Source organism: Arachis ipaensis, chromosome B09, assembly GCF_000816755.2.
Source record: "Arachis ipaensis cultivar K30076 chromosome B09, Araip1.1, whole genome shotgun sequence".
Classification (NCBI taxonomy): Eukaryota; Viridiplantae; Streptophyta; class Magnoliopsida; order Fabales; family Fabaceae; genus Arachis; species Arachis ipaensis.
Genome location: NC_029793.2, coordinates 11,490,684 through 11,517,826, shown reverse-complemented (window position 1 = coordinate 11,517,826; position 27,143 = coordinate 11,490,684). Strand labels below are relative to the sequence as shown.

Sequence of the window (27,143 nt, the reverse complement as noted above, 5' to 3'; positions counted from 1 at the left end):
AAATATATATTTTGAAACATTTTTACAAAAAAAATCACATTTTTTTATTTTGTTTACAGTGTAAATGAAATAAGTTAACGTGTATCTCATTTACACAAACGAGATAAGGCCAAGAAGAAATGCAGCATATATTTCGTTTACACTTTACAGTGTAAACGAAATACGTGTTAACTTATTTCATTTACACTATAAACGAAATAAAAGGATATTTGTGACATTAACATTATAAACGAGATACGTTAAGATAAATTTTCAACGACTATAAAAGGATGTACAAGTCTTTGTATTCTCCGTAAACATTTAACTACTTCTTTACTACTGTTGAGTTTAGAGAACTAAACTATAATTAAGATAATGACTAAATATTATTGGACTATTATCCAATTGTTTGTGTAATTTATTTTGTTTAGTTTGTAGAAATTAAATTAAATTAAAACTGACCCAAGAAGCAAGTATTCAAACCCATATGCACACAAAATTATAGTCTAAGGATACATATTATTCTTACCAGCTAAAATTCTTCTATCTGAAATAAAGACAAATCTTTAGCAAAATAAAAGAAAGAAAGAAAATGGCCCATAATCAAACCTAAGTCCATACGTGGTTCATAATCAAAATTCACTCTCCTGAACTTGAATTTCATTTCATTTGAATTCATTCAATTCACATCCACCGAAATCAAAATTCTCTCTCCTCTTTCTTCTCTTTTCTTTCACATCACATCACTGTCTGAAATAAGATGAAAAAAAGGAAAGTTTTGAAGTTGGGGTAACTCAAAGAACAAAAAGTGAGTTTTCATTCTCAAGTTAACAAAAGGGAAGATCTCATCAAAAAAGAAAATCACAAAAAGGAGATTTTTTTTCATTTGTGCTTCATAAAGGAATGTTGAAGAAATTCTCTGTGTCACAAGCACCGTTCTAAAAAAATGAAGAAAGTGAAGTCAATAGCGCTCTACCACTTATCAACGATCAAGAAACAAATTTTAGGCCAAAGAAAGAAAGCACGGTCCAGATTCAATAAGCAAAATGAAAAAAGGTTAAAAGAAAAGATTGAAAGTATGGTTGCATGTCACTACTTCTGTCCTCTCTATCTTATCTGTACGCCGCTGCTGATTCTGATTTGGAAGAAGAAGTCAAACAAGGTGTTGAAACATGTTTCAAGCCCTGGAAGCTTCACTTATCTATAATAGGGGTGAACGAACAAGGATTGAGCAAGGAGTGAAAAGCACAAAGTTTGGGTTTTCATAGCTCACTTACTCTTCTCCTTCATGGTTTTCATTGAGTAGTTCTTTCTCTCAGTTTAGTCTATTTGAGTTTCATTGGTAAAAGGCAAATTGGTGAGGTTTCGATTTAAAATCCATTGAGTGGAAAAAGGAAGAGAGCTATATTTGGAGAAAAAGCCATAGTTATCTCAGAAATTCTTTGTATGTATTTCTGTTTTATTTTCATGATCTTGAGGGAATTTCCTTACAAGTTGAGTTAGCACTTGGCAGTTGAAAGTTAGGGTGAGTCCTAGTCAAGTTCAGTTTGGGTTAGAAATTGGTCTTGTCCCAAATAGTATTGGGTAGATCTTAGGGAGAATTAGTGAATGTAATTCTGTTGAAAAATAGTGAAATTCCGTCACTGTTGTGATGAAGACTGGATGTAGGTTACATTGCACTGGGTAGCCGAATCAGGATACATCTGTGTGTCATTCACTATTCTCTTCTCAGTTTCTGGTTCTGCAGTATAGGAGACAAAAATAAAGTATCTCCTGATTTCTTTACTCTGTATCATTTAGGTATAACACTTCTTGCAAGCAACTCTGTTCTGACTCCTATTGCGTTAGGAGACAAAACCAAAGTCTCTCCTGTATTCTACTCACAGTTTCTCAACAAAATGCAAGGTTACAAGAAAATTTAAAGGATGCCAAGATTAAACCCCCCAAGATTAATCCTCTCCACCGCCTTCACCTCCATGGAAATCAACTCATCATCCTTCTGGCCGAACAACTAGCGTTCGAAGGGATACATTCTTCGCAACACTAGAGAACCATCAAACTTGGATTCCCTAGACTTCAAAAATAAGTTCAACAAGAATCATTCTCACTTTGATCTGGCTCGGTTCAACTCTTGCGCTGCCTACGAGTTCCATGGTCAAGTTCTGGTCAACCGTCATTTGTGTGCCTCTCACATAGTGAATCTGGAGACTCTGAGTGCAAAAGAAATTGACTTCTCTACTCTGTTGGACAATCTCAAGTGGACTCCACAGTTCAAGATTCAAAAGCCGGTTTATCCAAATCTAGTTCGCGAATTTTACGCGAACATGATGTACCATGATGGAGCGATTCATTCTTATGTCAAGAAGGTACATCTGACTTTGAACAGAGAGACTATTAGCGCTGCCTTAGGGTATACAGATGAAGGAGCCACAGCATATATGTCAGGAAAGTGGGACTCTCAAGTTGGGATTTCTTATCAGATTGCCCTAACTCAAGTTTGTAAAAATTTTTCTGCACTGGATGGGACTGTTCTGACTCATAAGGCTCTTGGTCCAGTGAGAGCTCTGCTTCACCGTATTATCAACCACATTTTGATGCCCCAGAGAGGCTCCTATCAGAGAGTAACAGTTTGTGATACCCTAGTTCTCTTTGCTATTCTTACTTCTTCATCTATTCCATTTGCTTATTTAATGGTGCGACACATCTGGGACTGTGTACGTAGTGATAAGACGGCGAATCTGCCTTATGGTATTTTTCTCACATGTATCTTTGAACATTTTCATGTTGATTTAATCAATGAGCCTGTAGAAAACAGGGTGTCTACCATCAAAGGAGGCAGAATTTCTGGAAACATGAAAGGAAATAAGGGAAAAAGCTCGATGCCAACCATGTCATCTGATAGTGATCTTGAAAGTCGTCATCCTGAGCCATCCAAGCTTGCTGAATCAATCAAGGACGTTCTAAACGAGCTATCAAACATGTCCAACCTGATGGTGCGTTCATACAAAGAAGCTCGCAAGCAGGCTTACGAAAATGAAAAAGCCTGGACCAAGTGTAATGAAAGGATCAACCTACTTCTCCAAAGCTTTGAAAAGGATATGGCTCCCTCCGACAAAGACAATAATCTCTCTAACTCTGATGTGAATCTGTCTGATGCCTAACTGTTAGGTTCACTGTTGCCCATTTTTTGAACAATTTCTAGTTTATTGCTCCTTTGGCTTTAGTATTTTTTTTTTTTGAACTATTTGTTTATGGATGTCTGTACTCAGCCACTTTGAACTCCTCTGTTTTTATTAATCAGATATTTTGTATAATCATCATGCTAGTGTCCTAACTATTTTTTGCAGGTTCCCCTTTTAATGACAAAAGGGGGAGGAAAGTAGAAAAAGGGATAATCTGCTAATCTGATGATCGTTGCTCTGATAAACTGCTAATTTGATGATTATTGCTCTGATTCTCTGATCACAGTTTTCTGTTGATTATTGCCTGCCCATTTTGTTTGAAATGATTTATTGGATGAACTTTATGTTGCTGGATAATTTTGTTTGATTGAATGTTTTGGCAGCAAATATTTTTAAACAGGAATTATTTGTTTTGAACATGTTGATTCAAAGTATGTTAAGTCTTGGTTATTTGTTGCAATGTATTCTGAAAGTACTCTAGCATACTTTATGTTTATTTGTAGTGAGCAGAAAGTTATCAAAAGATAACAAATCAAGTTTTGATTATCATTTTACATCTGCTAAAAAATCAAGTTGTTCAACATTTTTTATGTTCCATGTGTTCAATACATTTTGGAATGTATTAAGCTTGTTACAGGTAATGCTTCCACTGATAAAAATGGCACATATCAAGGGGGAGCTATGTGAAAAATGGAAAAGGGAAGGATCCAAAATCTTCAAGGGAGTACTCTTAATCCTTGCCCTTTTTCAATTCAATTTTTAATAATATTTGTCATCAAGGGAGAGATTGTTGAGTTTGGAAAACTTAAAATTAATGTGATAATCAAGCATTATTAAAAATAATTAATTACAAAAGTGTTAAATTAATTTTATGGTTATTATAAATTAGCAAATTAACAATTTTTTTATAATTTGCAGATTCTGTTGTTGGGCCGAAACTTACAACAAGCCCAATGTGATATTCAGCCTTGTACAGAATTCCAATTGATAAATGGCTGAAATAATTATTTGGTTAGCAAGATAATTGGGCCTGAAAATTATTCAGCAAAGCCCAAAACAAGGCTTCCAATTGTCCCAACTTTTGGTTGGTCCGAAATGAAAGAAGAAAGAATGAAATGGAGCATAATTGAGTTCGGTTACTACTCCCACTAAGGAATGAAATTCAAATTCAATTAAGTTGGTTTAAATACATTGGTAACATGAAAGAGAAAGTTTATATTGATTTGATTGCCATTAATGCATTACACGTTACTAGGCATGGGGTTTGGAAAGTGGAAATTTAACTCATTTTAATTTCTTTCTTTACTTTCATTGAAAGCTTTTCTCTCTTCTCTCTCTTCTCTCTCTAGTTTTTGGTCATTTTATCTGTCAGGAAAGAAGAAGATGCAAGCTATCAGAGGTAGAAGCAGAGAAACTATGAAGAAGCAAGCGACCAAGGTGATTATGGCCCTTGCAAAAAGAAGATCTACAGTATGGCGTGGCTGAGATCTTTTCCACTAAATGTAAGAAGTGAAGAAGAAGCCTCAAGATCTCCATACCTAAAAATGGTAGCAATCCATTTCGGTCAGAGAAGAATATCCCTGTGGTATGGCTCGTTTCTACTTTTTGTTCATCCATCACAGAAGGTAGCTACTATAGCTACGTGGAGGAGGAAGCAAAAGTGGAGCAGATGGAGCTGTCAAGGATCAAGTGTTCATCAAGGGTCAGAAATCCTTCTTGGGGACCAAGTCAAGATGGAAGGCTCAGATTGATGAAGCTTGATGAGAAGGGATGAGAGAGAGAGAGAGGTAATTGCATGTTGGTTTTTACTTTCGGTTCCCTCTCTTCTCTCTCTGTCCGAACCGGTTTTGGTGTTGAAGAAGAAGAAGTTAGCTCGGTTGAATCGTTTCAACCTTGGAAGCTTCTCCTTTTATAATAACGGTGAACGGCCAAGGCTTGAAGCAATGAGAGTAAGCACAGAGTTCTCATAGCTACCCAAGCTAACAGAAGTTTTTCTCCTTCAATGTGTTTCATTTTGTATTTTCTTTAGTTTTGTATGTCTGAGTCTCATGGTGAAAAAAGCAAACAGTGTGAGGTTTGTAAGGAAAAGCCAGTGAGTGGAAAAAGGCAGAATTTACAAAATTAAAAAAAAAAGTCATAGGTGTCTTAGAGGTCGTTTGTACATCTATAAGTTATGTATCATGATTCTGTGGGAATCCCCTTACAAATTGGGTTAGCACTTAGCAGTTGAAAGCTTAGTAGGTGACCAAGTCAAGTTCATAATTGGGGATAGATTCTGGACTTGTCCCGGATAAGAAGGGTAGTTCCTAGGGAAGAATTGGAGTCTGTAATCTGTTTGATTATAGTAAAATTCTATCATTGTTGAGATGGAGACTGGACATAGGCTGCATTGCACTTAGCAGCTGAACCAGGATACTTCTTGGTGTGATTCTCTCTTCTCTTCTACTCTTTTTCGGTTTCTATTGCTAAGGAGACGCAATTGAAAAATATCTCCTGACTGGGTACGAGACAAAAGGAAAAGGTCTCGTGTCTGATTATGAGACAAAACGCAGAAAATTCTCTTGGAGCATTCTATAAGGCAGCAAGTATTACTCAACAAAAAAGGGGGCTAAGATTCAAACCTCCCCTTCTCTTAGCCACTGATTACTATCAATTGGTATCAAAGCTTGGTCTCAAAGAGATCAAGCTTTGCAGCTTGGAGAAAAGATCCTGATGGCAGATAACAGTGGCTCAAACCTGGTGGCCTATACTTTGACAGAAGGACAGTCAAGCAACAGACCTCAACTCTTTAATGGAAAGAACTACACTTACTGGAAGGAAAGAATGAAGATTTTTATCCAATCAGTAGATTACAGACTCTGAAAGATAATACTAGAAGGTCCTCAATTTCCAACCACTACAGGAGCTGAGGTTGTGGTCTCTCTTAAGGGTGAAGCCAGTTGGACTGAAGAAGACAGAAAAAAGGTGGAGCTCAACGCCAAAGCTATCAACTTGCTCAACTGTGCGATCAGCTTCGAGAAATACCGACAGGTATCAAGATGCACAACAACAAAGAAAATCTGGGACAAACTACAAATAACTCATGAAGGCACAACCCTAGTGAAGAAGACCAGAATTGACATGATAAATAAAGAGTATGAAATATTCTCAATGAAGGAAAGAGAAACAATAGATTATTTGTCTGAAAGATTCAATGTCATCAACACTAGCTTGGGTGCTATGGGAATCACATATCCTGAATCTGTGCTTGTGAGGCAAATTTTGAGGTGTCTCTCAAAAGAGTGGAAAAAAAAAGCAATAGTTATAGCTGAGAGTAGTGGTATTGATTCTATGACTTATGATGATTTGAGAGGAAATTTACTTGCCTTTGAAAATACATATTTGAAAAAAGATACAAAAAGAAAAGGAATAGCTCTCAAATCTGTTACTAACCCTCTGGATGATGAATCCAGTGATAACTCATCTGAAAATGATTTTGTTTTGTTTGCTAAGAAATTCAGGAAAATGGTGAAACTGAAGGAAAGAAGCAAAGGGAGCGGCTCAAGGAAACCAAAGAAGGATTTCAGTAAAGTAATATGCTACAACTGTAATGAGGCTGGACACTTCAAATCTGATTGCCCCAAACTGAAGAAGGAGGACAATCCAAAGAAGGGAAAGAAGATAGGACTGATGGCCTCTTGGGAAGACTTAGAAAACGATTCTGATGAAGATGAAGAATTAGAAACCAAGTCTCAAACTTGCCTCATGGCAGATCACGTAGAGCAGGTAATATTCCATAACCCTGACACTGAAGACCTTCATCTCATGATAGATCACCTTTCTGAAAAGATTAGATGTTTCTTAAATGAAAACTAAAATCTTGAGTCTCAAATCGAAATTCTTAAAGCTGAAAATGGTTTTCTAAAAGAAAAACTGAGAGAAGCTGAAACCACTGTTGATCTTGTTGAAGAAAACAAGCGGTTGAAAGATGAAATAAAAGGTTGTGAAAAACAACATTATGTGGTTGCATATCTTAATTGTTTTGAAGAAAATGAGAAGCTGCTCAAAGAGGTAAAAAGACTCAAAGAGGACTTAGCCACCTTTGCTCAAAGTTCAGAAAATTTAAATCAACTCTTGGCTAGTCAAAAACCTCTTTATGATAAAGATGGGTTGGGTTTTCATAAAACTGCAAAATTTGTTGAAAAACCTTCTTTACAAACATTGCATCATCCTCAAATGACGTAAGGTTTCAAAACCCAACAAGCTTTGTGAAAACAGCAAATCATAGATTTTGTAGACTATACAACCGAAATGGACACTTTCCTATTCAATGTTTCTTTGATGAAAGAATGATTGGAAACAAAGTTTGTAAAATTGTTTGACTATAATGGCTTGGGACAAAGAATATGGTTTGACGTCAAAGGATCCAAAAAGATTTGGATACCTAAGGTCACTTGAGCTTATTTTGTAGGTTTGCCTAGCATCCAAGCGCAAAGACAACATGTGGTACATAGATTGTGGGTGCTCTAGGCATATGACCAGAAAGGCAACGTTCTTCATCAAGCTTGATGAGTATGATGGAGGGTTTATCACTTTTGGTGATAATGGAAAAGGAAAAATAGTGGCCATTCGAAAAGTTGGTAAAAGTTTCTGTTCTTTCATAAATGATGTTTTACTTGTTGATGGGTTGAAACACAATTTACTAAGCATTAGTCAATTATGTGATCTTGGTTATGAAGTTATTTTTAGAAAATTGGATTGTTTAGTTATTTGTTAAAAATCTGGAGAAATCTTGTTTGAAGCTAAAATGTGTAATAATGTATATGGATTGACTCTTGAGGATTTAAAAGATCAAAAAGTGACATGCTTTACTTCACTTGAATCTGAAAAATGGCTTTGGCATAAGAAATTAGGTCATGCAAGCATGTGCCAAATTTCTAAGCTTGTCAAGAAGAACTTGGTGAGAGGAATTCCTAATATTAAATTTGATAAAGATATTACTTGTGATGCTTGTCAACTAGGCAAACAAGTAAAATCCTCTTTTAAACCTAAAGATGGAATTTTCACCAAGAGGCTATTAAAAATGTTGCATATTGATCTTTTTGGTCCTACAAGAATTCAAAGTTTAGGAGGTAAATATTATAGTTTGGTAGTGATGGATGACTACTCTAGATTCGGTTGGATTCTCTTCCTAGCTCATAAGAATGATGCTTTTCATGCTTTTTCCACTCTTTGCAAAAAGATTCAAAATGAAATGGATTTGAAAATAGCCCACTTAAGAAGTGATCATGGAAAAGAATTTAAAAATCAAGATTTTGAAAAATTCTGTGATAATTTTGGTATTGCACATAACTTTTCATGCCCTAGAACTCCTCAATAAAATGGGGTAGTTGAAAGAAGAAATAGAAGCCTTCAAGAAATGACTAGGGCAATGCTTTGGGAAAATGATGTACCAAAATTTTTGTGGGCTGAAGCTGTAAATACAGCATGTTATATTTTGAATAGAACCATCATTCGGAAAGATTTGAAGAAAACTCCATATGAGCTTTGGAAAGGAACCCCTCCTAATCTTAAGTATTTGCATGTTTTTGGATGCAAATGCTTTGTACTTAACAATAAAGAAAATCTTGGAAAATTTGATCCAAAATCCTATGAAGGAATGTTTGTTGGATACTCCACCACTAGCAAAGCATATAGAATTTACCTTAAGGAACATAGAACCATAGAGGAATTCATACACGTATCCTTTTGTGATACTAATTCAATTTCCAATGTTGTGGTAGAGGATGATGCAGGTTGTGAAGATATTGTCAACCAGGAAGCCAGTGAAGAAAATCCCAAAACTGTCCCAAGTGATGAACCAGGCTGTCCAGAAACGTCTCATCAGAATGAAGGAGCCATTTCTGTTTTGTCTCCTGACCAAGCCAAAGAACCCATAACAGAGCAGTAAATGGAAACTTATCAAGGTAGAACCATCCCTCAAAGGCCTCGAGAATGGAAGTTTTTGAAGGGTTAACCCCATGATTTTATCATTGGTGATCCTTCCCAAGGCGTGACTACTAGATCCTCAAGCAAGAAGCAAGTCGTACAAAGCAATGTTGCTTTCTTGTCCCAATTGGAACCTCTCAATGTGAAGCAAGCCCTAGAAGACCCCTCTTGGGTTAAAGCCATGGAAGAGGAGCTTGCTCAATTTGAAAAGAATGAGGTTTGGACACTTGTACCTAATGGGTACAAAGTGGATTTTTAGAAATAAATTGGGTGAGGATGGTAGTGTTGTTCGTAACAAGGCTAGATTAGTGGCCCAAGGTTACGATCAAGAAGAAGAGATTGACTTTGATGAGTCATTTGCTCCGGTAGCAAGAATGGAAGCAATTAGATTGCTTCTTGCCTATGCTGCCTATAAGGGTTTTAGAATGTTCCAAATGGATGTTAAATGTGCTTTCCTTAATGGCTTTACAGATAGGGAAGTATTTGTGGCTCAACCCCCTAGCTTTGAAAGTAAAGAATTTCCAAATCATATTTTTAAACTTTCAAAGGTTCTTTATGGCCTAAGGCAAGCTCCAAGAGCTTGGTATGAAAGGCTTAGTGCCTTCTTGTTGGAAAATCAATTTCAAAGAGGAACCACCGATACAACTTTATTTATAAAAGTATCTAATGATGATATTCTTATTGTTCAAGTTTATGTGGATGATATAATGTTCAGTTCGGCCAATGAAATCTTGTGTGAAGAGTTTGGAAAACTTATGACTAGTGAGTTTGAAATGAGTTTGATGGGTGAATTAACCTTTTTTCTTGGTCTTCAAATCAAACAAACTCCTAGTGGTATTTTTATTCACCAAGGTAAATATACAAAAGAATTAATCAAGAAATTTGGCCTTGAAAATTCCAAACCAATGGGAATACCTATGCATCCAAATACTAAACTTTAAAAAGATGAAAATGGCAAAGATGTGGATAAAACACGGTATAGAGGATTATTAGATACATTAAGAGAACTTGTAATTTTGGCTTATGGTATCCTAGATCTAATTATTTCTGTGCAGTAGGATTTTGTGATGCAGATTATGCGGGAGATCGGGTGGATAGAAGGAGCACATCCGGAATGTGTTTCTTTCTTGGTAGCTCACTAAATATGTGGTCAAGCAAGAAACAAGCCACAATTGCTCTATCCACGGCTGAATCTGAATACATATCTGCCTCTGCTTGTTGTTCTCAATTAATTTGGTTAAAAACTCAATTAGAGGATTATAAATTGAAAATCAATAGCACACCCTTATTTTGTGATAATATGAGTGCAATAAACATTTCTAAAAATCATGTTCTGCACTCTAGAACCAAGCACATTAAAGTTAGATATCATTTTATTAGAGAATGAAGGTTGTGGTAGGTTTAGAGAAGGGGGTTGAATCTATGCCTTTCTTTTAGTTGCTGTTATGACCCCTTTTAACAAACTTTCAATTCTGATTCTGTTTGAACTCAGCAGCAAAAATTTATGAGACAATTTATTTTTGTCTCATGAATATCAAAAAATAGAACAGTGCAGAGAAGAGAAAAGCTAACACCTGCATATATCCTGGTTCGGTTGCCTTGTGCTATGCAACCTACGTCCAGTCTCCTCTACAACAATGGAAGAATTTCCACTATAATTAACAGTATTACATACACCAATTTCATAGGATTGACCCAATCCTTTCACACTCAAGTTCTAACCTAACTTGACATTGGCTATGCTAATACCTAACTATTCACTCTTAGTGCTAATCCAACTAAGAAAGGGATACCTCACAGGTACAAGATACAAGACATAAACTTACCTAAAGAAATCTGAAAATAACTCTAGGCTTTTCTCTCAAGTGTATCACTCAGCCTTTTTCTACTCATGGCTTTTACTTGAGCTATCACACAATGCCTTTTCTCACAAGAAATTACAGAAAGATAAACATAGAAAAGTACATTACAATCTGTAAAACATGAAGGAGATTGATTTCATCAACAGCCTCTGTGCTATGCAAAAAACCAGATTGGCAAGCCTCTGATTCAGTTCTTCATACTGGCGGAATGTACCTTTGATTAGGTTACACTGTCCAGTTAGTTGAACTTCTTCAAAGAGCTCTCTCAGAACAAAACCTCTATTCACTGGTTTTCTCTCCTTGGTTTCTGAATGAATAGCAAACCTCTTTTATCTCATTGCATGTTGCTGGGTTCTTCTTCCAAGGTCAACACCTTGAGCCTTGAGCTTCACCAACCCACAGACTCACCTTTTTCTCATCAAACCTTAGAGTAGTAACTTTGCTTCTGATTTCTTCATCTTGACCGAAAGCCATAAAGTAGTAACCACAAAAATCTTCCAATGGTCAACTTAATATGAGCCATTGAGAAACTACTTGGTTCCCAAGTATCACTTGTGACCGTAGATGTACAGCAGAATAGGGCAGAAAACAACTTTCCCTTGTATGCCATTTTCGGACTTGCAGAGAGTTTGGAAGAAGAGAAGAAGATCTGATGCATGCAAGAGAAAATGGGTTACCTTTAACCTAAGCTTGATTTGGTTTGGATTTTCTGATTAGACTTCTGAGTTTCAAGCTTAATCCTTCTCTCTCTTGCTTCTTTGGTGACTTGCTTAGTGAAGAAGCTCTCTCTCTTTCTCTTTCTTACTTTTCAGAAACTCTGATTTGACTAAGACAAAAGAGAGAGGAACGTTGCTTTGGTAAGAGCAAGATGGAGGGAATTGAACTCAGCTCGGGCTTGGATCAGATATGGTTCATGTAACCCATTTGCCCCATCTGATTCCTTTGGCTTCTTTCTTTGCTTTCTCTTGGGCTTCTGATTTTTGCTTTTAGCCCACCATCCTTGCTGATTGCTTTTCATTCCATTTGGGCTATTGAGTTTTGGCCTGCAACAATAAACAATTAGTAATAAGTAATTATAATTAATCAATACTAATTATTTATTTTACCCTAAAATAATGTTTGTCATCACTAATTAATTTGGTTAATTTCTTAACTCAACAGAGAACATGTGCAAAAAGGTACTATTGATATTCAATTTGTGAAATCCGAAGAACAACTTGATGATATATTCACTAAACCTTTGAGTGAAGATAGGTTCTGTTCATTGAGAAACAGTTTGGGTATGCTGGATTTAAGTTTTGTTAAAAAATTGTGATTTTAATAATTCTGTTTGGTTTTTGTCTCGTAGAAAGCAAGGAGACAAATCTGGGAAGGTAGAGAACAAGCTAGGAAATAGGGGGAGTCTGATCACAAGCATTACTAAACATAAGGCCCACCAAATTCCTTTTGGACACCCTCCTTAACTCTGGCCCGTTTTCAGTTTTTCATCATATTTTCACTTAAATAATTTTTTTTGGAGGTTATCACATCATATCTTGATAGGGGGAGTTCAAGTCAAATCAAAATCTTTTCTCATACTCTCTCCCTTGATTCAAGGAAAATATCTTTCAGTTACTTTTTTAATTTTAAAAAAATTTCCTTGATGATAACCGTTCCATTAAATGCCCATTACTCTATTAATCCTCTCTCCACTCAGCATTCAATGCGGTTGTAACCTCTTTCCGTTCTCCAATCCATTCGGCCATCTCTTCTTCTTCTCACTCTCTTCTTCATTTTTCTATCATGAAAAAGAAGTTGGCACCTAAAAGAAGCAACCGAACCCCTCCTTCCAAAAATCCTTCAACTGCTCCTCAAACCCATACCCATATCCATATACATTCTACTTCATCTTCTTCCCCTTCTTCACAATCAACCGAGGCCATGAAGAGGAAAGTAATTTCTCAAGAACTTCTTCTTGCAAGAAGGTTGGAAAAGAGAAAGAGCCTATGGTTGAAGAAGAAGAAGCGTCACAATCCTCTCCACCTCCTTCACCTCCACGAAAATTAACTCCTCATCCTTCTGGCCGAACAACTCAGCGTTCGAAGGGATACATTCTTCGCAACACTAGAGAACCATCAAACTTGGATTCCATAGACTTTAAAAATAAGTTCAACAAGAATCATTCTCACTTTAATCCGGCTCGGTTCAACTCTTGCGCTGCCTACGAGTTCCATGGTCAAATTCTGGTCAACCGTCATTTGTGTGCCTCTCACATAGTGAATCTGGAGACTCTGAGTGCAAAAGGAATTGACTTCTCTAATCTGTTTGACAATCTCAAATGGACTCCACTGTTCAAGATTCAAAAGCCGGATTATCCAAATCTAGTTCGCGAGTTTTACGCAAATATGATGTACCATGATGGAGCGATTCATTCTTATGTCAAGAAGGTACATCTGACTTTGAACAGAGAGACTATTAGCGCTGCCTTAGGGTATACAGATGAAGGAGCCACAGCATATATGTCAGGAAAGTGGGACTCTCAAGTTGGGACGATGGAGGCCTTATAACTTTCAAATTTTAATGACAATGGTAAAGAAAAAATTGTGACCGTTGGTAAGAGTTTCTCAACTTTCATTAATGATGTATTTTTAGTTGATGGATTGAAACATAATCTTCTAAGCATTAGCCAATTGTGTGATTTAGGTTATTTAGTTATTTTTAAGAAATTAGAATACTTAGTTGTGTGTGAAAAATCTGGCAAAATCTTGTTTGAAGCAAAAAGATGCAACAATGTGTATGGACTTATCTTAGAGGAACTAAAAGACAAAATGTAGCTTGTTTCACTTTCATAGAATCTGAAAAATGGTTATGGCATAAGAAATTAGGACATGCAAGCATGTTTCAAATTTCTAATCTTGTGAAAAAGAATTTGGTTAGAGGTCTTCCAAAAATAAAATTTGACAAAGACATCACTTGTGATACTTGTCAATTGGGTAAACAAACTAAAAATTCTTTCAAACCCAACCAAAAGCCCATTGAAAATGCTACATATTGATCTTTTTGGTCTTACAAGGACTCAAAATCTTAGTGGTAAGTACTATGGCTTAGTGGTAGTTGATGACTATACTAAGTTTGGATGGGTTCTTTTATTAACTCATAAGAATGATGCATTTTTTACTTTTTCAACTTTATGCAAAAAGATTCAAAATGAAAAGGATTTGAAAATAGTTTCCATTAGAAGTGATATGGAAAGGAATTTAAAATCCAAGATTTTGAAACATTTTGTGATAAATTTGCTATTTCACATAATTTTTTATGTCCTAGAATACTTCAATAAAATGGGATTGTTGAAAGGAGAAATAGAAGCCTTCAAAAAATGGCTAGGGCTATGCTTTTTGAAAATAAAATTCTAAAATTCTTTTAGGTTGAAGTTGTGAATACATCTTGTTACATTTTGAACTGAACCATCAGTACAAAAGTTTTAAAGAAAACACCATATGAGTTTTAGAAAGGAATACCTCCCAATCTTAAGTACTTTCATATTTTTGGATGCAAATATTTTGTGTTAAATACTAACGATAATCTTGAAAGTTTTGATAAAAATCTTATGAAGGTGTCTTTGTTGGTTATTCAACCACAAGTAAAACTTATAGAGTTTGCCTCAAGGAACATAGAATAATTGAGGAGTCTATACATGTGATTCTAACTCAATTTCAAGTGTTGTTGAGGAAATTAATGCAGAAACTGAGATTGCATAAAATTCAAAAGAAATTCAAGAAAAAGACAAATCTAAACATACAATGGAAGATGCTGTTCACGATTTTGTAGACTAGAAGTTAGGGGACAATTCTGTTTTGTCTCCTCTTGATACAGAGATCACTGGAAATCTTAATGGAACTGAACCGGTTCACACCCAGTTTGAGATCACTACACCAAAGTCCAGAGAATAGAAGTTCTTGAAGAACTATCCAAATGAGTTTATTATTGGAAATCTATCTCATAGAGTTACCACAAGATCCTCAAATAGAAAAAGAGTCGAACTCAATAATTTTGCTCTTATATCACAAGTGGAACCCCAAAATGTGAAGGAAGTCCTTGATGATCCCTCTTGGATAAAGGCAATGGAGGAAGAGTTAGTCCAATTTGAGAAAAATGAGGTTTGGACTCTAGTGCCTTATCTGAATGGTAAGAAGAAAACATGTACTAAATGGATCTTTAGAAACAAATTAGGTGATGATGGTAGTGTTGTTAGAAATAAAGCTAGATTAGTAACTCAAGGGTATGATCAAGAAGAGGGCATTGACTTTGATGAATCATTTGCTCTGGTTGCTAGAATGGAAGCAATAAGATCATGGCTTGCATATGCAGTCCATAAAGGGTTTAAAATTTTTCAAATGGATATTAAAAGTGCCTTTTTAAATAGCTTTATTGATAGAGAAGTATGCGTAGCTCAACTCTCGATTTTAAAAATAAAGATTTTTCAAACCATATTTTTAAACTCTTTAAAGCTCTTTATGGTTTGAGACAAGCTCCAAGAGTTTAATATGAAAGACTTAGCTCTTTTTTGTTGAAAAATAATTTTTAAAAGGGTACTATAGACATAATTCTTTTCATTAAAGAATCTAATGATCATTTTATACTTGTTCAAGTTTATGTGAATGACTTGTGTTTGGATCGGCTAATGAAACCTAATGTGATAAATTTGAAAAATTAATGATATTTAAGCGCATTCAAATGCAAGGTTTCATAGTTAGTGATTCCTATAACCTTTATCCCAAATTCTTGGAGTTTCTTATGAGAATAAAAGAAAGGCTAAGAGCAAACTTAGGGAGTAAAATAAGGTTTGCAAGGAGTTTTAATAGAAAAGAACTTGTAGGAAGTTTTCATAAGAGGATTTTATTCTCATTCATTAAAATTATAGCATAGATGATACTATATATATTTCTGTAACAATGTAGTTGAAATATCATCAAAAATAAGAAAGAAAATTAATTCACATCCTATTTTCTCGTATTGGCTTTGTTATAGTTAGTTCATTATTGTAGGTAGTATTTAATTTCATATTACTTTGTATCTATTAGAAGTCCAAATTCCGCTATAGACTCAAAAATTGGTATCAAAAGCCAACGTTATATTATTCATTATTTGAGTGGTAAAATTTAATTTTGAATATAATGGCTTCTACTAGTAGTAATGTCAAAGTAGGCAAATATGAAATTGAGAAGTTCAATGGGAAAAATGATTTTTCCTATTGGAGGATGCAGATGAAAAATCTGCTTATATCACAAAAGTTACACAAGGCACTAGCGGGAAAAGAGAAAAAGTCGGAAGGAATGAAAGATGAGGATTGGGAAGAATTAGATCTTGAGGCACGGGCTGTAATAATCTTATGCTTTGAGAGGGATGTTACTTTCTTGGTGAACAAAGAAGCAACTGCAGCAGGCATCTGGTTAAAGTTAGAGAGTAACTTCATGACAAAGACTCTAACTAATAGGATCTACTTAAAATCCAAATTGTATACATGCAAGATGGAGGAAGGCACCTCAATCCAAGAATATATCAATAAGTTTGATAGGATCATATCAAACTTAAAGGATATAGATGTGAAGGTTGATTATGAAGACCAGGCACTTATATTGTTACTTTCATTACTGAAGTCCTATGAAAATATGGTGCAGACATTGATGCTGGTGGGTGACACTCTGACCATGGATGAGACGAGGGCATCACTTTTAGCGGATGATCTACGTAAGGTTGCTACAAGTGTAATGTCATCTTCAAATGGAAGAGAGTATAATGATCAAACACAAGGATTGTTTGCGGCTAGAGGAAGGACTAATGAAAGAGGAAAAGGTAAAAAGCGTGGAAAGTCTAGGCCAAAATATAGACCTCACACAGAGATAACATGCTTTAAATGTGGTGAGGATGGACATTTCAAAGCAAATTGTCTAAATAAGAAGATAACTTTCAAAAAACAGAACAACGACAACCCAAAAGAAAAGCAAGAAGCAAGCTACGTCTCAAATGATGACAAGGATTGTTACTCTGTAACAGAACAATCTTATGAAATCTCCGGTAAGTGGATTCTTGATTCAGGAGCCTTTCACCATATGTGTCCAAATAGGAAGTGGTTTACTACCTCTAAAAGCATAAATGGTGGTACAATTTTAATGGGCAATGATCATGCTTGTAAAACTGTGGGGTTGGGTACTATAAGAATCAAGATGCATGATGAAGGAGTAAGAACCTTAAAGGATGTGAGGCATATTCCAGACTTGCGGAAAAATCTTATCTTCATAGGTTTGTTGGAGAAAAAATGGTTGCAAAATAGTAGCGAAAAATGGGGTACTAAAAGTTGTTCGTGGTTCTTTGGTAGTGATGAAGGGAGTTCGTTACGGTAATCTTTATTCTCTTTTGGGGACAACAGTCACAAGTGAGTTAGCAGTTGGAATCAGTGGAAGTAGAGATCAAACAAATTGCACAAGAATATGGCACATGCGGCATGGACATATGTCAGAGAAAGGTCTATCATTGCTTTGTGGAAGAGGTTTGCTGAAGAATATGAAAAAACCACAAATGGAATTTTGTGAGCATTGTGTGTATGGAAAGGCACATAGGGTGAAATTTTCTACAAGCAAGCATAAAAGCAGAGGGTTGTTAGACTACGTGCATACTGATATTTGGGGCCCGGCTAAAGTTACTTCCAAGGGTGGTTCCAGGTATTTTATTACTTTTGTTGATGATTATTCCAGGTATATTTGGATTTACTTCCTCAAACATAAGAATGAGGTATTCGATACTTTTAAGCAGTGGAGAGCAATGGTTGAAAACCGAACACGTAGGAAGCTGAAAACTCTACAATCTAATAATGGTACAGAGTACACGGATGGGGCTTTCAAGGAGTTCTGTGACCGAGAAGGCATTATAAGACACTGGACAGTTAGAGAAACACCACAATAGAATGGAGTCGCCGAACGACTAAGTCGTACGCTACTTGAGAAGGCAAAGTGTATGCGCTCTAATTCCGGGTTAGGCAGAGAATGGTGGACAGAATCGGTTGTTACAGCTTGCTACATAGTGAATCGATCCCCACATTCTTCTCTAGATGGAGACACACCTTATAAGGTGTGGTCAGGAGAACATGCAGATTACGAGAAACTCAGAGTCTTTGGATGCACAGCCTATTATCATGTCAAAGATAATAAGCTTGATGATAGAGCTAAGAAAGTAATTTTTTGGGTATCCAAGAGGGGTTCAACGCTATCGCCTTTGGAGTGTAAATGATTCTAAGTTTGTAATTAACAGAGATGTTACCTTGGATGAACGATATATGGTAGCTTTGTCTAAAGATATGGTGCCAGATGATGGTGATGTTGGAAAAACTTCAAATACTCAAGTGGTGGAGATAGAGTCTAAATACCAACAAATAGACTCTAGTAATGTTCAGGTGGAGCATCCTAATGCTACTCGAGATGACGCAGAGGATGAACTTGATCATGAGAAAATTCAGTGAGAAAATGCACATGCATTACAACAGCAGCAGCAGGATTCTTTGGCATCTACTAGGCCAAAGAGAATTATAAATTTGTTCAGAAGTTTGGGTCAGACAAGCTTTTGAGACATTATGGGTAGGTAAACTTGGTAGATTATGCACTCTCAGTAGAGGATGATGAGCCGGTCACCTTCAAACATGCTATCAAAGACAAAGATAGAGAGAGTTAGTTTGTCGCTATGGAGGAAGAGATGCAATCTCTTCATAAGAACAAGACATGGGATGTAGTCCCATTGCCCGTGGAAAAGACTGCAATTTGGTGTAAGTGGATGTATAAAAGAAAAGAAGATCCTACTAAGTCAGATGGTACAAGATTCAAAGCTAGGTTAGTAGCAAAGGGATTTGCACAGAAAGAATGTGTTGATTACAATGAGATATTTTCTCCTGTGGTGAAACACACTTCCATATGGGTGCTTTTAAGTCTTGTCGCTCATGGTGATCTTGAGTTGGAACAACTAGACGTGAAGACTGCATTCTTGCACGGTGACTTAGAGGAAGAAATCTACGTGTATCAACTTGAGGGTTTCAAGGTTGAGGGTAAAGAAAGTCAGGTATGTCGCTTGAGGAAATCGCTATATGGATTGAAACAATCTCCTCGGCAATGGTATAAGCGATTTGACTCTTTTATGTTAAAACAAGATTTTTCCAGAAGTAATTATGATTGTTGTATATACATTCGTAAGCTTCCTGGATGTGATTATATCTATCTTCTATTGTATGTGGATGACATGTTTATTGCCTCTAAGAGCAAGGTAGTGATAGATATGTTAAAGGTTCAACTTGGTAAAGAATTTGAAATAAAAGACTTGGGTGCTGCACGAAAAATATTAGGCATGGAAATTAAAAGAGAGATCAAGCCAAAAATTGTTCTTGAGCCAAAGAGAATACATTGAGCGCGTCATTAAAAGGTTTGAAATGAAAAATGCTAAATCGGTGGTAACGTCGTTGGCTCTACATTTTAGACTCTCTGGTAAATAATCTCCCACAACAGCAGAGGATAAGGCTTACATGAAAAATGTACCTTATGCTAGTGCAGTCGGTAGCCTAATGTATGCTATGGTGTGTACACGCCCAAATATTTCACAGGCAGCCAGTGTTGTTAGCAGGTTCATGACAAACCCGGGTAAGGCACACTGGGAAGCAGTCAAGTGGATATTAAGATACTTGAAGGGTACCATTGACACAGGTTTATGCTTTAGTGGAAAATCATGTCAAATCAGTGGCTTTGTTGATTCTGATTATGCTGGTGATCTAGATAAAAGGCGTTCTACGACTGGTTATGTATATAAAATATAAGGTGCTCCAGTTAGTTGGCGATCGATGTTACAAGCTACAGTGGCACTATCTACTACAGAAGTTGAGTACATGGCAGTAGCAGAAGGGGTGAAAGAAGTATTGTGGCTAAGGGGTTTTCTAGATGATTTGGGGTTGAAGCAAGATTGCGTGAATCTGAGTTGTGATAGTCAAAGTGCAATTCATTTGGCTAAAAATCAGGTTCATCATGCTCGTACCAAGCATATTGATGTAAGATATCACTTCGTGCGCGATGTTATAGAGAAAGGTAACATTTCTTTTATAAAAGTACACACAGATAAAAACCCTGCTTATATGTTGACTAAAGTAGTGTCAGGAAACAAATTTCAACACTGTTTGGAATTGCTCAATATTGCTTCATGTTAGGCATTAAATGGAGAAATAGAGGAACTACGATTGGTTTGATCCTGAATAAGGGTACGTAGGCAGTCATTGTAAAAATGATGCAACTAGATATGAATACCACACTTTGATCGTCCAAAATTTGAGTAGATTTCAAATTGTTAACGAGGTGGAGAATTATGAGAATAAAAGAAAGGCTAAGAGCAAACTTAGGGAGTAAAATAAGGTTTGCAAGGAGTTTTAATAGAAAAGAACTTGTAGGGAGTTTTCATAGGAGAATTTTATTCTCATTCATTAAAATAAGAGGATTTTATTCTCATTCATTAAAATTATAGCATAAATGATACTATATATATTTCTGTAACAATGTAGTTGAAATATCATAAAAAATAAGAAAGAAAATTAATTCACATCCTATTTTCTCGTATTGGTTTTGTTATAGTTAATGCATTATTGTAGGTAGTGTTCAATTTCATATTATTTTGTATCTATTAGAAGTCTAAATTTCACTGTAAACTCAACATTTCTTTATCAGAGAAGGAAAAGTTGTGTATGTGGAAGACATAGCTGAGGGTCTTGAGAATGGACCTGCTGCACTGGTTGGCCTTTATAGTGGTCGCAATTTTGGAAAACAAGTGCTTCTTGTTTCTCGTGAATGAAAGCTTGTGCTTTTGGCATAGCATGTTTTTTTCATCATCGTTTTGTTCACTTATTACTTTTCTGTGGAATGTGTGGTTTAATTTTCGTTCTACATGGCCTGTGTAGTTAACGGGTACGTATGTTATTCCTATCCCTTAACATTTAATTTATATTAATTTCTAATAATGCTAGGGAATCAAGATGGTTCCAGTAAAAAACTAGCCAAATGTCTTTGGATGAATCTAAAATCTCTACGTAAATGGTATTTATGCTAGGTATTAAAATGTTTCTTTTATTTATAAATTGGATGGTTCTGAATTTGTTTTTTAATTTATCATGTTTTAGGCATTTGGAGAGAGAAGGAGAATGAAGAGACGGAAGCTAATTGAATCAATTTTCGTGATTCACATTGCAATGATACTGAAGTATCTCCTTCTAATTTGAACGTGGTGAAACATTTAATAACTAATATTTTAAATCATAAATAAATAAAACTAATTACTATATTTATAATTAATTAAGTTATTTTATTTTTGGCTGATTAAGTTGGTTCGATATACTTTTTCATTAATTTTATACTTTTACTTTCAACGTTTAAAATAAGTTTTAATATGTCTATTGACAGTTTAAAATTATCTCTAATGCAAAAATTTATAATAATTTTTGTCATTGATTTTTGGTTCATGTTTTAAAATTATCTTTGATTAAACCTTTATTAAAAGGAACACGTGATTATATATTATTTTCGGTCCCCCACATTAAGATAAACCCAAATAACATTGGGCAATAATTCCTCACCAAAAAATTGTGACCATAAAAATTCTTCAACCAAATCAAGAAGGACGAGAGGATAAAGAGAACGTGGATCAAAATTAGCAACGGCCAAAACTTGTTGTCTCTATAACTTCTTCTATGCCTTTTGATCTCTACGTACGTAAATTGTGATTGTAGCAAGTTTACGAGATTATGGCACAAGTGAGGAACAAGCAAGTGCTTCTGAAGAACTATGTCACTGGTTTCCCAAAGGAAAGTGACATGGAGATTGTGGAAGGTAGCATAACATTGAAGGTTCCAGAAGGTTCTAGTGATGTTGTGTTGCTCAAGAATCTCTACTTATCATGTGATCCGTACATGCGGCTCCTCATGTACAAGGATACTCCTGTGTCTTTGGGATTTCACTATTCTCCTGGCTCAGTAAGTTGTCATAATAACATTTTACTTTTTATTTATTTGAGTTTATTTTTTTCCCCTAAATTAAAGTTTTATGCAGTATTGATATACCGTCTCTGTTTAAATATAAGTATATAACAAAATTTTACTATAATTTACTACTTGCATATCAGAAATTAGTTACTCATATAAAAATATGAAATATAGTCACATGTGTATATTTATAAATAAAATACAAATTATAATTATAGCTACGCGTTTATGTTCATAAAGAATTTTTAACAACAATTCATGTTAAAAAAGATCATTTTAATATATTGATATAAAAAATATTTTTATACAATTTCTCAATTAAAATCATTTTTTAGAGTAAACAAATTATACATATCTTCTTTTTTTTGAGCATATTTGTATCTACAACTAAATAAATTTGTGTCTCTAGTATCTCTATATTTTGGTCTCAAAGATAATATGGCTCTGTTTGATTTTGAGAATAAGATAAGACAAGATAGTGAAAACAATATATAAAGGATAAAAATATAAAATTTTGTATTCTTATATTCTGTTTGGTGATAAATTAGAATAAATTATGAAAATTTAATTTATTCTCATTTTTTTCATTCAAAAAATTTGAGACAAAAAATATAATAATAAAAAATTAATAAAAAAATAAAAAAATAAAAAATAAGTTATTTTTTGTTAGTGTCTCCATGTTCTTCTTGTCAAGATAGACATAAAATATACTAATTCAGTATTTTTAGATACATTGTCTTTGTTCATATATTTCTTCTGTCAAATATAATTTTGTGTCCTTATGTCTCTGTCTCAATGTGCTATCTCGATAAACAAACACAACCATATATAAACACACAAATTTAAATGACAATATACGAACATAATTTGAATGACAATTCTTGAATGCAATTATTGACTGCTTAATTATTGACAGATTAAATGCATTCAATTTATCAGCCTACACATTCTTATCATCCTTCCGTGATGCATCCTCTTAAACACCTTAGTAATTGATGGTTTCCTATTCAACTCTAATTATGCCTACAATTTAAAATTGTAACATAAATTGTGTTTGTAATTGTTCATTATATTTCTAAAGCAAATAATAAATGGTTACATCACTTAGAAAGGAGAGAAAGTGTTTGTTTCAGCTGCCTCTGGTGCAGTTGGTCAACTTGTTGGCCAATTTGCTAAGTTGACTGGATGCTATGTTGTTGGAAGCGCTGGAAGTCAAGAAAAGGTATTACCCTAATTATTATTTTTCGATTTAATTACTTTGGTTTCTATAGTTTTATCAAATTTTTAATTAGGTCCTTATATTTTTTTTTCTTTTCAATTAGGTCTTATATCATATCAGATTTTGTAATTAATAAAATATTATGTTAAACTATATAGAATATTCAGTCAAGTATTAGACATATTCGTTTTGCTTAACGGAATATTTCCTTAATTCCAGTGTTTTTATCACAGTAGGAACTTAATTACAAAATCTGATATGGTATAGAAACTCAATCGGAAAAAAAAAGTATAGAGACCTAATTGAAAATTCAGTAAAACTATAAGGATTGATAGAGTAATTAAACCTTATTTTTCAACACGTTAGAATAAAGCATCATGTGTGCCAAAAAAATTAAAGGTTTAATTACTCTATTAGTATTATTAGTCTCTATAATTTTACAAAATTTATAATTAGATATCTATATTTTTCTTTTAATTAGATCTTTACATAACTTTTAATTTTGTAATTAAATCTTTGCCAGTATAAAACATGTTAGAATTAACAGAATATTTTTTCACAAATTGAAAATATTCATAATTAAGAACCTAATTAGATCTTTGATCATATATTTTTTGTGATAAATATTTTATTAATTTTAATATTTTTTGACACGAAAAAGACTTAATTTCAAAGTTAAAAGCATTGTAAGGATTCAATTAAAAGAAAAAAAGTATAGGAATCTATTTACAAATTTGGTGAAACTATAGGACCAATAGAATAATTAAACCAAAATTATATTACATGATTTACTTTGTGTTAGATTTTCGTTAATTATTAAAGGTGTTTCACTAGATGTATATCTTTTTCTATTTGATTTGGATCTTGAATTAAATATATTTATGTAAAGATGTATTTGTTTTACAAAAATACTGAGTATACAACCAAAAAAAAACCCATAGAAAATTGTAATCTAAATCATTAGTAATACTTCTGTTTTTCTTAAATTATTTCAAAATAAGAGTGCTTCATTTTGACAAAGATAATTAGTCTTACTTTTTAGTTGAATGCATTTAATTTCTCCTACACACCTAGGTGGATATATTGAAGAATAAATTAGGATTTGACGAAGCCTTTAACTACAAAGAAGAATCAAATCTCGATGCTGCTTTAAAAAGGTTAGTACTTAAATACGATAAGGATGGTACGTGAACAGTAAAAAATTAGATTATAAATATGAATCTAGTTTGGAATGTTTGATTATATTTCAGATACTTCCCCGAAGGCATTGACATTTACTTTGAAAACGTGGGCGGTAAGACACTTGATGCTGTGCTCTTGAACATGAGATCTCATGGTCGCATACCGGTATGTGGAATGATTTCACAGTATAATCTCACTCAACCAGAAGGTGTAACGAATTTGGCAAATCTCATATATAAGGAGATTAAGATGCAAGGTTTTATTGTATCTCAATTCTATCCCCTTTATCCTAAATTCTTGGAGTTTATTCTGCCTCACATTAGAGAAGGGAAGATTGCATATGTGGAAGACATAGTTGAAGGTCTTGAGGGTGGCCCTGCAGCCTTAGTTAGCCTTTTCAGTGGTCAAAATCTCGGTAAAAAAATTGTGGCTATTGCCCCTGAATAATTTTCGTACTATGTTATGTGAGTGAATCAACAATTTCAGATATCTTTAGAAAAGAAAAATTGTTGTTACCAAAAACTAGAAAAAGATTAGTTAGTGGAGATGCGGGGGATCGAACCCCGTGCCTCTCGCATGCAAAGCGAGCGCTCTACCATTTGAGCTACATCCCCGTGTTGATGATTTGTAACATACGTTATATTTTATTTAAAAATAATTATTAGCTTTCTTTTTCACTTGATTTTATTTTATATATACTATATCGAAGTCAATACAATTTTTACCTAAGTATTAAATTAGGTCACGATGATGATTCTAATGCCCGAACATTAACAGGGAGACACTTATATATATATGTCACATATTAAATTATAAATTAACTTTTTGAAAATTTTTAATATGTTTATATTTTAAATTATTAATACGCATATTTTATATGCATTTAATCTGTACTTTTAATATTATACATATAATTGAGTCCGTTCATGAGCTAATGAGCTAAGCTTATCCAAGCTCAAACTCGACTCATTTAATTTATTAACTCAATTTCAAACTCAAGCTTGGTTATTAACTCACAAGTTCAACTTATTAAACTATTAACAAATCGAGCTCGAGCTGATTCATGAGTTAGCTTGACTCACTTCCAGCCCTAACTATAAGGAATAGCATTAAATAAAGAAGAAAAAAAATCATATATAAAGCTTATGAGCTGTCGCATCATTAGTTAGATGGAAGTATTTAATTAATTAATTAAGTCAATCATCGTATTTTCGTATAAACAAATTAAACCAGTTTGTGCAGAGGCCGGCGGCCGCCAATGAAAAAATTATATATAAAACTCATTTTTTATATATTGTCATCAACTCATGACCATAACATAGAAATTGAATCCATTAGAGCTGCATATATTGAATTGAAATAGGGTGTGTTATTCATGTTGAAAAAATGGCAGAGAAAGATGTGAGAAACAAGCAGTTATTATTAAGGCACTATGTGTCTGGCTTCCCTAAAGAATCTGACATGTTTGTATCTTCAGATTCTACTATTAAACTGAAGCTTGGAGATGAATCTAAAGGGGTTGTTTTGGTCAAAAACCTTTTCTTGGCTGCTGATCCTCACCTTAGACCCTTGATGCAAAAAGATGATAAATTTAGTGTTTCGCAGTCCTTCACCCCTGGCTCAGTAAGTTTATGCTCATTTATTTATTTATTTATTTTATAATTTGTTCAGCTTCTGAGGAAATGAAAAGATATAATAAATGGTTTCAAAGAAAATTTTGCTGGTTCCATAATTTCAGTTTTGTCATTGATTGAATGCAACAAATTTGTGTTAACAAAAAATATTAAAAATGACTAACTTTCAAAAATTTTTCTTAAGAAAATTTATTTAATTAAGTTTAATTAAAAAAATTTACAGCCACTATATGGATTTGGAGTGGCCAAAGTTTTGGATTCAAAGCACCAAGATTTTCAAGAAGGTGACTATGTCTGGGGAGTAACTGGATGGGAAGAGTACTCAATCATATCATCACCTGAAAACTTGTTTAAAATCCATCACCACACTGATGTGCCTTTATCCTATTACACAGGGATCCTTGGTAAAAAAATCATACATCTTCTAATCTTTGATTTTTAGTTTAATTATTACTTAATCCAATTTTTTTATTTTAAATACATGTGACTAGGTATGCCTGGATTAACTGCTTATTCTGGATTCTTTGAGGTTTGTGGTCCAAAGAAGGGTGAATATGTGTTTGTCTCAGCAGCAGCAGGTGCAGTTGGTCAACTCGTGGGGCAGTTTGCAAAATTGATTGGTTGTTATGTTGTTGGAAGTGCTGGCAGCAAAGACAAGGTAATTTCATATTTGGATTATTTGGTTAAATAATTACCAATTTGTTGGTTGGTCTTTGTGAATATCAGAACTAATTTGACTAATCTAATTAGATAAATTTGTGTCTTACTTGACCAACTTAATGTTGATTATATTATCAGATTTTATTGAGAAACAAATATTATGTTGTGGTCTTGTGGAAAGGCTTTGATAACGCAAATTTAGCTTAAGCAGCTTGGGAATTATGATTATGATTATATATATTTCTCATCATTAATTATTCTCTTATTAATTACATGTGTGGTATGAAATTCATTGAACTAGGTTGATCTACTAAAGAGCAAATTTGGATTTGACGAAGCTTTCAATTATAAGGAAGAACATGACTTGGACGCTGCATTGAAAAGGTGTGTATTTATATATGTACATTAAAATGAGTTAAATCAGCTATT

General features: G+C 34.2%; 2 protein-coding genes and 1 non-coding gene across 3 annotated transcripts in view; 2 read left to right on the top strand and 1 right to left on the bottom strand.

Annotated features, from left to right (window-relative positions):
• Positions 21,642 to 25,095, top strand: LOC107615009 (2-alkenal reductase (NADP(+)-dependent)). Its single transcript, XM_021111749.1, has 4 exons — positions 21,642 to 22,010; positions 23,128 to 23,241; positions 24,313 to 24,395; positions 24,489 to 25,095. Exons 1-4 carry the CDS (start codon positions 21,783 to 21,785, stop codon positions 24,865 to 24,867), a joined length of 804 nt encoding a protein of 267 aa, XP_020967408.1. The 5' UTR covers positions 21,642 to 21,782; the 3' UTR covers positions 24,868 to 25,095.
• On the bottom strand, positions 24,962 to 25,034 carry TRNAA-UGC. Its single transcript has one exon. It is a non-coding gene; the product is annotated as a tRNA-Ala (tRNA).
• The window catches only part of LOC107618512 (2-alkenal reductase (NADP(+)-dependent)), a 2,789-nt gene continuing 1,315 nt past the window's right edge, over positions 25,670 to 27,143 (top strand). Inside the window, exons 1-4 of the mRNA XM_016320608.2 lie at positions 25,670 to 26,043; positions 26,278 to 26,458; positions 26,546 to 26,712; positions 27,016 to 27,098. Coding sequence (XP_016176094.1) covers positions 25,807 to 26,043; positions 26,278 to 26,458; positions 26,546 to 26,712; positions 27,016 to 27,098 — 668 coding nt within the window. The 5' untranslated portion in view covers positions 25,670 to 25,806. The remainder of the gene's footprint in view (positions 26,044 to 26,277; positions 26,459 to 26,545; positions 26,713 to 27,015; positions 27,099 to 27,143) is intronic.